Source organism: Diadema setosum, chromosome 17 (assembly GCF_964275005.1).
Source record: "Diadema setosum chromosome 17, eeDiaSeto1, whole genome shotgun sequence".
In the NCBI taxonomy this organism is placed as follows: Eukaryota; Metazoa; Echinodermata; class Echinoidea; order Diadematoida; family Diadematidae; genus Diadema; species Diadema setosum.
The window spans coordinates 13,600,750-13,612,591 of NC_092701.1; the positions used below are offsets into that span (position 1 = coordinate 13,600,750).

General features: G+C 38.4%; 1 protein-coding gene across 1 annotated transcript; it reads left to right on the top strand.

Annotated features, from left to right (window-relative positions):
• Nucleotides 1–9,102: 9,102 nt before the first annotated feature.
• LOC140241193 (C-type lectin 37Db-like) lies at nt 9,103–10,910 on the top strand. Its single transcript, XM_072320952.1, has 2 exons — nt 9,103–9,226; nt 10,477–10,910. Exons 1-2 carry the CDS (start codon nt 9,103–9,105, stop codon nt 10,908–10,910), a joined length of 558 nt encoding a protein of 185 aa, XP_072177053.1.
• Nucleotides 10,911–11,842: the final 932 nt, after the last annotated feature.

The window sequence follows — 11,842 nt, forward strand, 5'->3', positions numbered from 1 at the left end:
ACGTAATGATGACGCGGAAATATACAAATTTCGGCTCACTCGCTCGTACTAACTCAGAGTATTTTTGCAAGTCCTCAGTTTGTTGGTATAAATCGTTGTCTATAAAGGCCGTCACTATATCTTGATTAGAATTACGCTCGCTCGTCAAAATTTGTATAAAAAAGAGAAGAAGATAAGAACAAAACGTGATAATGACGCGGACAAAATGACGTCTATTGTGTTCACTCATGTCATTTTATATAAGTAGCAGGAAAAATATTACACGGAGCAGCGACTGCAATTTCATTCGTTCTGAAGCGATCGCCGATTGGATCAAAAGAGAACGCCAACGGTTTCGAACATTAGGGGGAGGGGGGCGCAAAAAAAATCACAAAAAGATAAGAAAAAAACGTAATGATGAGGCAGAAATATACAAATTTCAGCTCACTCGCGCGCACTAATTTAGAGTATTTTTTAAAGTTCTCAGTTTTTTGGTATAAATCGTTATCTATAAGGCCGTCACTATATCTTGATTAGAATTGTAAGATTTGGTAAGCAGAAAATGACAAGAATTCCATGTTTTGTAAGCTGAAATACAAAAATTTTCGGCTCGCTCGCTGCACTCGCTCGCCAAAATCTATCAAAATTCATTACATTTAAATCACCCTCAAAAGATCCCTTTTAAGTGCTTAAAAAGCATCATGTGGACTTTGTTTAAAGTCCCTACCGGGATGGGGTTGGGGTTGAACACTTTTTCAGAAATTATGGGCGCAATTTTCGTGCTTGCCCCGGGCGCCGTTTTCCCTAGATACGCCACTGATTATTTCTTTATATTAAGTATATTCTTTGTATTCAATAATATCACGCTCCATAAACTAATGACCGTTCAAATTCCCTCCCCCTTCTCCCCCCCCCCCTCTTTCTTTCTCTTTGTCTCCTCTTCTTTTCTGTCTACCCGTTACGATTTTTTTTTTTGTCTGCTTTGTGTTTGTGTAGTCTTTCACTCTTTTTTTCACTGATAAGTACAATGAGCTTAGTTTCATATACTTTCTAACCGGAATTCCATCATAATGGATCAGTATTCAAAACCCATGCACTTTACGAGCGTCATTATCCAAGGAAAGCGTCACACCATGTCCGATGTGTATCTAGGCAAAACGGTAACCGTTATGAGAGGGGGAAAAATAAGAGGACGCTTTGTATCATCATGGACCATAATCATCGATCATGGTCTCACCATGGAGCACAAACTTATGCATGATGATGAAATAAGTTCCTAAATGTTCCACTTTTGATCCTCTTACTAGCTGTGATTGTTGGTGTTATTGTCCTTGTCGTTGTTGTTTACTTTCTCTTTGAGTGATGGTGAATACTTGTCTGTTTGCTTGTTTGTTTTAAAATAGCACACGAACCTAAAACCCATGCATGCGCTTTAAGATTATTGTCCACTGAAAGCCTCACGCTGTGGCGCCGGTAGGATTCCGGCGACACCATGACAACTTCGATGAAGGACGCTTTGTCTCATTATCGGGCACGAACTCACGCATGATGAAATTATTTTTCAGGGTGTTCCTGTTGTCAATTTCCTATGGTTGTTGTTGTTGTTGTTGTTTCTTTTATTTTTGAGTGATGGGGAGTGATTATTGTTTTAAAATGATATTCCAAACCCATGCACTTCAGCAGCATGTCGCTAAACAGGGAGAGCGTCACTTAAGTGTTCCCAGATCCGGCGAGACCACGCACGGTATAGCAAACCAGAGGAGAAGGCTTTGTCTCACCATCTGGCACGAACTCATGGCATGATGATGAAATCAGTTTCTTTATACTATTTTGCTGTTGTTCTTCTTGTTGGGCTTGTTGCTGTTATTGTCCCAGCTTGTCGTTGTTATTTCTTTTCTCCTAATAATGAGTAATGATGCTATATCCAGCTTGTCTTTTTGTCTTTTCCATTGTAAATATAGTCATTGCGTTTTGCACATGCATGGATTTGATACGATTTAGACAGGGTCTACAGAGGTCTGCAGATTCTGCCTAATACAAATACTTTCGGTCTCCATCAGAACAAAGGAAGTCCTTTTGCTTTAGATCATTTTCAACCAGTGGTGGAGATGGGACTTTGGGCATCCGCATAAAACGAGACTATTGTGGAAAAGAATGGATCGAGACACAGCCTCAAGTATGAAGAAGGTTTGTGTTGTCATTTTCCTGTGTTGGTTATACTGATGACATCGAAATTCGTCACTTACCACCTTTATTGAAACATTCTCCGTTTAGGTACGGATTCTCGTTTTGTTTTGTTTTGTGTTTTTTTTTTTATAATTGACGAGTATAATTCCTCTAATTCAAATCAGCTGTTATCTAAATCTGTATGTTATGTCCTTGCAAAGTATAACTTTCGACGAATAAGTTGTCACCTTATTTAGAGACGTCTTCTGGACGTCTCCCTTTAGTCGCCTTCTGCGTGGATATAGTGACAGCGTAAACAATTTCCTTTTTTTTATGAGGATGGGGGGGGGGTGGGGTGGTCTTTCTAGTCACACGACGGCAGTCGCCATGACGTCTCCTCTTCCAAAGAGGGTCAATGGCTGGAGTCATGACTGACAATAATATTCAATCAGCTGTCAGTTGTACATAGAGATGATGCAATCTCTCCGAGCAATCCGGAGATTAATTTTGAACTCAAACACAACGCCAGCTGTATTTCGTTTGTTTTATTCATCATAGTCAGTGAAACGAAAGTCAGTCAGGTCCAGAAGATCTATAATGCAACTAAAGACAAGCTTTATAGAGTGTAAGCCAGAGCTGTATGTTGTGAAAGTGTTTAAACCTGTAAACTCTTGGAAAGCTGATTTTATCCCTTTTATAACTTATGAATTCCTACAAATAAGACTGAATCATGAGATCTTAAATCATAATTCTTTGTGAATTGATGTGTCAGATGAGCGTCCGGACATGTCCAGTTGAGTAATTTTGATTTTTTATAATTATTATTATTATTATCAATATTTCATCAATCTTTGCGAAATTTCAATCTGTACGTCCACGTATCTTTACCATCCCCGCTCATGTTTTTAAGAAGGGACGGCGAAAAGTACTAGTAATCACGATCATAAAGATATAAGGAATCTTCCTGAGAGCGTTGGTGGTCATTATGCAATGTGAATTAAATCAATTATTGTCTTCCTATGTGTGCGGCGGATCCAATTTTCCCATACTTCAGTCATTTCTGAGAGGTGCCATCAAACATGGGTTCAAAGTGAATGGGACAGTTGTGATGACCGGGGAATGTTCGCGAATCTCTCCTGTGTAGAAAAACAACTGCAACATGCTTCGTGCCGCAGAGAAGTTATGCGCTCTCCACATCGCAGGTGTCAATAAATTGTTTTGACAAAAGACGGCACTTTAGTATCATTATGTGCATAATTTGCCAATACTAACCAGCAGTTCACTGTCCCTTTCAATATTTTCCGCAGCAATAAGTAAGTGATGTGCACAGAGCAGGACATGCGAACAAAAGCCAGTAAAAAATGTATTTCTTAAGGTGTAAAACGCTACTAAACGCACAAAAATATATGCATCGGCCAGTGATATTACTTAAGCCGAAAGATTTAACATTCAAGTGCAAATCCCGGAAAACAAAACCATGCACAAACAAGTTATGCAAGATGGTAAACTAACATTTCCCTTTTCAGTCCTGAGGTATTAGCAACAAGAAGATTGACTGAAGAAAAAAACCTGGAAGGATTTGTTCCTTAACATGTTATTACCAAAATATGCATCGGCCAGTGATATTACTTAAGCCGAAAGATTTAACATTCAAGTGCAAATCCCGGAAAACAAAACCATGCACAAACAAGTTATGCAAGATGGTAAACTAACATTTCCCTTTTCAGTCCTGAGGTATTAGCAACAAGAAGATTGACTGAAGAAAAAAACCTGGAAGGATTTGTTCCTTAACATGTTATTACCAAAATATTTCATACAGAATTTTAACATTTTCTCTGAAATACAGCTCAAAATCTTTTAATATCGAGAACCTCTTCTTTGGTTTCCGTATCAAAACTCTTTGGATAAGCAGCTTGGAGCATGAGACATCTTTTCTATAAAGAAACACTGAGCATTCAATATTGTCATGCTATATAGAACCTACGCATAGATTTGCACAAATTGCAGAGAAATTCTACTCCTTCTCTTAAAACATCCCTGTTGTGATCCATCTCTTGAATCTCCTTACTCAAAAAAAAAACTTTCAGAATGCATAATTCATTCTCTGCGTAAATTTTTGTGCATTATTCGTTGACAGGTAGTTGTCGTCTTCTGCGGTCTATTTTTCGCCGCACCCGTCACCATCTCGGGTACGTTCAAAATATCTGTTGCTCGAGGGGAATAGAAATTAAAGAGCAGTATCAGTGTGTTCATTACATTTCCAAATGTCAAAAGTCTTATACATTCATTCATTCATTCATTTCCATATCAAAACATAACATTTACAAAAATAAAAACAGTTGCCTTGGTACAATTCATACATTTTGAATGGAGGGATCATAGAAAGCACGCAAGAGGCTTGTTGGAAAAAAATTATCCCCCAGAAACAATTTTGTATATTTATACGTAACGTATAAGACCGATATAACCTATAAGAAAGGGAATCATGTTTACTAAATATTTGTATTTATACATGCTATAATATTACATTGTATTTATTTTTTCTCTTTCCTTCACACACACACATACACACACACACACACACACGTACACACACACACCCTCCCTCTCACTCTCTCTCTCTCTCTTCCTTTCACTTTGTATGAACAATTCTCATCTGACACTCCTTGAATTAATTAATGATCCCTTGAAGTAAATGGAAAAAATGCAATTACAGTGTTAGATGGGCTTTTAACAGAGCATTAGCATTCCCCTGAAACGTCGAGATTGAGTTAAGTCCTTTTTTCAGGACCGCTCTTTCATTCAAGAAAGAGTGACATAGTGACCTGTGAAATTACCCCCACTCTTCGCAGGTTTGCAGAGAGAAAACAAAAATGTACGATGGAGATGGAATGCTTCATAGAGGAGGAGAAACACGCTGGAATGATGCGATATAATAGTAGATAAAAAACCCATTCTCCTCTTTCACTGAATCCTCTTTTTCTCAGAGTGATAACAAAATGGAACAGTCTACCATTCCGTGTAGTATAAGAGACTTCTTCAGTCAATATTTTCAAAACATATTTAAAGAAATTTTGGGCAATCAGGTTAGACGATTTTAACCTGGATGAAGTTTTCAGCTGTCCATGTACTCCAGTTACACAGAGCCTTTCACACAGAACTTAAAACTCTTTATTGGCGCAGAGGGGCAAATACGTTTTGTATAAATTTAAACCCACTTTTAAGGTATGATTTCCAAGGTATACTATGAAGATATATATTGTTTATTCGATTCGATTTTATTTCTGCAGATTCGCTCTCAAATAAATCAATCAATAAGTTATCTATAGGCCATAATAAATAGTACAATGTCAATATCATGGATGAGACCCACCTGGACACAAATAAATCAATCAATTCAAGGAGGAACTAATGTTTGCATAATTTGCAGAGGGATGAAGGAAAGAACAGTATACGGGAGACAGCCAACGTATATAAGTAGAAGCTTGATAAATGTTGACGGCCTCTATAATGTCTCGCCTGATTACTTCACTGCTTTCAAGAATCATTTTCGAAAGTAATAGCAGTATTGTCATATACCGTGACGATTTTATTTGTTTGGCGTCAAACTTTTCTTCATCAAATTCATTTTTACCCTCATTTTTGGGAGCGTGTTTTGAGCCTATACTTTAAACGGACTTTTGCAGAGTCTGTCGACAGTAGCCCTGGAGGAGACGCGTGTCCAGTCACTATTCCTGGTACCACCGAAGTTTGCCCGTCCATTCTCTCTGAAGAGACAGGTGAATATGTCCAGCTAGTGGTGAAGTACGTCCCACGTGACCACTACAACTATGCCGCCATGGTCCCGGAAAGGGCAAGGGAGAAGGCAAATTTCTACTGTGCACGTCCTGGTAATTTTAGACAGACAGTGCGTGTGTTTGTGTGTGCGTGTGTGTGTGTGCTTGTATGTGTGTGTGTGACTGTGTGTGTTTGTGTGTACGTGTGTAATCTTTCAGGAAAAGGAAACAAAAATACTACACCGAAAGGACGGAAATAAGAATAACACTATACCCAAATTACCTAAAATAATCATATTTCATACAATTAATGATTACGAAGTTTCGTGGAAATTTCCAACATTACAAGCACTAAAATCGTTCAAAAGTTCTGGGGTGTTTAATTCATGTCACCTCAATCGCCATTGTAAGATTATGCCTTATCAATGTAAGCTATATGGGCATTGTGATTCTTATTCACTGATAACGTCACAACAGACAAGGTCTTTTTTTTCAGAGTTTAATAGGTGTAATAAAAAATTCAGAATTAACTGATGAAAATCCATGTTGTACATTTTTATGAATTAAGTAGGCTTAAAAAGTGTGATTTTGTAGACCTTTTCCACATCCGCTTAATCTATCATGGAATCGGACTCTATAACAGGAGACCTTCAAACACAAGCATGCTGCTATCCATTTTGCCAATAAGAAATCTCATGTGACATTACAGCTATCATCTTAAAATAGAAATGATATTATTTGGAGCCATTATGAACAAAGTTTTAACTATCTGGCCCCACATTCTGGGCCCTGTTTTATGAAGAGTTAAAATTGATTATAAAGTTGATTTCTATCATAAGTCTATGGCAGCCAGTGTGTTAAGGACATTTAAAATCGATTATATCTTTTGATAAAACAGGGCCCTGTGGTCTTCTAATGACCCTCTGTGCACGACTTATGTCAACATAAAACAATTGGTCACATTCAAAGTCCCAAACCAAAGACGGGAAACCATCTGAAGAACATACGCACATAAAAATGAAAGAGGAGGGAGAGAGCAAGGCGGCTATAGGGTGCGTACTGAAATAAGAAGTGCCATTGATAGTTCGGTGGATGAGACCACGGGTTGGTCCGATGGACTCCGGATGGAGCGATTCTGTCCCTATTAAAGAAAAACAAAACCCAAAGAAAAATATGGATTGAGTGAAAGCAGCATCGTTAGTAGAACATATAATTATCAGTGAAAGTTTGAGGAAAATCGAACAATCGATGCAAAAGTTATGATTTTTTTTACTATTGTGTCAGTATCAAGTTGATGGAATGTGTAATTTTCATGAAAAATGAATTTTTGTGGAATTGCGAAAAAATTCATAACTTTTGCATCGATTTTCCGATTTTGCTCAAACTTTCACTGGTGTGTTCTACTAATGTTGTTGCTTTCACTCAATCCACATTTTCTCTTTGGGTTTTGGTTTCTTAAAATCAAAGCATCACTGCCTCGCGTCTTTCGTTCTTGCCTCGGGTTTCTTGCCTGGCAATAATTTGTGTGCTGTGAGTGTCGCTTGGCACAGAGGACCATTGTACACTCTGACAAATGTCCCTGGCACAAAAAAAAAAAAGAAAAAAAAAAGATTTACTAGCCTGTTCAGTTTTGCCACTGTTCTGTATCAGAGCGTCCTGCCACTATAACCCTGGCACTGCTCGGCAACCAACACTATGTATACCCATTCATAAAACAGACACTGAACAGGATTCGACCTCCGACTGAAGTCAAGAGTCTTATCCACTGTGCCCTTTAAATGTACACCCACATGCTTGTAAACTAACATTGCTTCCTTGGCACACACATAAAACAAATCAATTCACTACTGAAACACATCCAGGGAGTTTAGATCCATAAATGCGTATAATATTATAATATGATACCACATGATATGTGGGCACGGGTAAGGAAGGGTTGGGGATGGCAGGTTTGAAATACCGAAATATTGAACTCTGTTTATTTTAGATTCGTTAATAACAGAAATTATGTGGATGTCTGTTGGATCTCCCTGAAGGTATTTTTAATTTATGTGTTGGCTTTTCTGTTGTCGTTGTTGTTGTTGAATACATTATGTTTGTACTTGTGTATTTGCATTTTTTAATGAAATATCTTATTGCATATAATTATGTGCTGTATATGAAGCGAATAAAGAGTATATAATAATATTTTGTTCTTTTCTTTCCTAAATAATCCCAAGCTTGCGTGTCATCACCCTGCCTGAATGGAGGGACTTGTAAGGAGACATTGGAATCTTTCGTGTGCCGCTGTACCGAACCTTTCCACGGAAGGATTTGTGAAGAATGTGAGTAGGCCTATAATTCCGTAGAAATGCAACAATCTATTCAAATGGACTAGGCGAAATAGCGTGCCATGGTGAAACGATTTTCATTTCGGTAGAAAACTGGCAACTCTAACTTCATACATTCAGAAAATGAGCTTACATTTATGTGAAAACATTCCTTGCAAAACATTACGCAAAACCAAAAATGAAATACAGATGAAACATCAACATCTTTGAATCTCTTCGGAGTAGATTTCATGAAAATTTGAAATGAAGATCAGTGAGAGTCTTGATATGAAGCTGACTGATTTATATATGTAGTTGAAACCAATCTCTCAATTTTGTGAAACACGTGGAACTGCAAGAAGTCTGCAACCTTATGGTTTTGTTTCCAAGTCCAACAAAACTTCCTAGGGCTCTTTATTGACATAACAGTATATCAAAACAAGTACAGAGTGATTGCAACAGATTGACAACTGACTTTCAATTTAATTCATCTTTAGCAACGTATAGTTCAATCTTCTTGAGGACAAAAAATGAAGATAAAGAATCGACACAAGTCGAACAACAGTCATGATAGAGAATTATAATAAAGAATGACATCATTGATAGAACATCGTTATCAAGATAATGCGGTATTCACTGTTCAGTGATGATGATGATGATCCACAGCATTTGTATGGCGACATCTGTTATAGAAACATTCAAAGGCGCAGACTCCTCCAAGACAGTTAGCAACTGAATGTCCGGGGAAAAATGTGAGTTTTGAGTGAGGCTTTGAAGTGATCCAGTTTGTCAATTTCACGGAGGAAAGATGGGAGGGAGTTCCATAGGCGAGGAACAATAGAGGAAAATGCCCGGTCTCCGTATCCCTTGAGATGTGTGATGAGCACCTGGAGAGTAGGGCCAGCGTGAACGAAGGCCAGGGCGAGGCTGCCGTCGCTCGATTAGGGAAGACAGGCATCCTGGGGCCAGACCATAACATGGCCTTAAAAGTGAGCAGTAAGATCTTGAAATCAATTCTGTTCTTGATGGGAAGCCAATGCAGCTCAGCCAGGACAGGGGTGATGTGATCATACTTCCTCAGCCCGGTGAGCAAGCGTGCTGCTGCATTCTGTACTGCTTGAAGTCTGTTCAAGGTTGCAGATGGAAGACCAGCTAGTAGACTGTTACAAAAATCCAGTCTTGATGTTATGAGTGAATGAATGATGCTTTCTGCTGCCGTCCTCGTAAGCAGAGATCTAATAGCTGCGATGCTACGAAGCTGGAAGTAAGCAGTCTGGCATACCTGCGAAACATGCCTATCCATCCTCATAGACTGGTCAAAGTAGACCCCAAGGTTACGGACGTTATCTGCAGGAGAGACAGACACATCGCCGACCTGAAAATCTATGGAGACAATCTTGTTTCTCATTCTGTGGAGAAGAATGATGAGGCGCATTCAGTCATTGAGTTTCATGAAGTTCTTCGCCATCCATTGTCGGATATCTGACAGGCATTCGGTCATCCTCGTAGCTGCTGCTGTTTCTTCAGCTGCCACTCTTGGATCGAATGGCACATAAAGTTGAGTGTCATCTGCACAGTGTCAAGTATTAAAGGTAACTTACGTGGATGAATTATGCACATAAAGACCGGGACAATGGAGTGTATAGATCATTAAAATAAGTACACTGTTCGAGTGCTGCCAATACATTCATTTTGGATTGTCTAAAGTACATGATACTTTATTCTCAGGACTTAGCTGTCGGTTATTACATGAGATTTTATTAATATTAATTCACTTGGTATCTGGGACATTCGGTGATAAAGAGCAGCTCAAAAAGGAAAAAGACTGACCAAATAAAGCAATAATGATTATGTTCTTATCATCAGGAACTTACCGTTTCGATTGCAATTTTTGCAACAGCAGTTTATTGCTTTCCCATTTCATTTGTGTATCTGTCTATTTAGTCATTCGTTCAACCATGCATTGCATTTCATCTACTCATTTCTACATTTATAAAGATCAAAATGATTGAACAGCCCATCTCAAATGTAATCTCTCTTTAAGCGATTTTCTTTTTCATTATCATTTCAATTTCATTTCTTTGATTGTGTATGGAAACCATTAGTCTACAATTTAGCTACAAAATAAAAGCAAAAACATTATTCGGTGTACATTTTGATTAGCCGAGCTTTTACGTTGTTTAGAAAATCCAATTCCAATTGTTGAGCTTTATGTGTCTTTTGCTTTTTGTTTCTGCGCTCAATAGGGGAATGCCCGAAAAACTGGCCGGTTAAACAAGTTGGCGCGGACTCCTGCTATATGTACAGCAATGGGTCTCTACTTTCCTGGTTTGACGCACGTGATAAGTGCATTGAGCACGGTGGCCACCTGATCGCCCTCGATGCCAAAGACGAGCTGGAAACTGTAAAAGAGTTTATCCGCACTACCTACTCATTCATGCCTACAGATATACTATTTGTGTGGCTGGGTCTGAACGATATAGAAAGCGAGGGTAATTACACCTGGACGTACTTCGGCGGTACAGTGTCTGTATCAAACCCTTTGTGGTTTCCCGGCCAGCCGGACAATAACCTTGATAATGAGAACTGTATCGAATTTTACTTGTTTGGCATAAATGACAATATTTGTGATCTCCAAAATAACTTCATATGTGAATATAACCCCCTAAATAGGCCTTGAATTGTACTACTGTTGATATGTGATGCCTCCATCATAAAGGCCATCACCTGTCATGTTGTCTTGCTTCTATAAGGAGTGATTGTGTGATAGCCAGCATGGTTTGATAGGGAAAAAGCCAGTCATGACAAAACAAAAATGAAAATTCATGCGTATAAATTATCTAAAAAGGGTTGTTTCCTGGATTGAAATGCTAATCATCATAAATGTTTGTTTGTTTTTTATTTTGTTGTTGTTGTTGTTGTTGTTGTTGTTGTTGTTGTTGTTGTTGTTGTTGTTTTTTTTGGGGGGGGGGTTGTCCTTAAGAAGAAAAATACAAGTCATTCGCGCTTTACTCGCGAACTGCCTTCTCCGATATTGGAGAGTGCCTAATAATGTTATTTATCCATGCAAGGCAGCCTCTTTCGCAGATACAATGATTTGACTTTCAATAGTGGATTGGCTGAAGTATTTTGTCCAAGTACGGACACAACTTTTGGGATTCGGTGCTCCACCAATAACTGATGTGATAAAAATCTGTATCATGGACTATAACTGGAAATATTATACATGAAAGTCTAACATGAGTGGAGTGAAGGGATATGCTAAAGGTCTCCAAACTGGTGAAGTAGGGTCCATGGTTAAAAATGTATGCTATCAGAGACATGGGTCAACCCCCCTCCCCCCAAACACACACACACACACACACACAAAAAAAAAACGTACTCAGATGATTCATATTTTCTGTTTTGTACTTGAGACGTAACCGAACTTGTTCACTTAGAAGGTGAAATTTACTCTCTTTTTTTTTTCATTGTTCAAACTCCGTTCAGAAATCTTGAAAAGAGGACTATGGTTTCACACCTCCAAAAATTACACTGTTTTTGTTTCGTTTTTTTCATGCCGAAAGAAATGTGATGTTTCTATAATGTAAACATTTTCACCTCTATAGATGA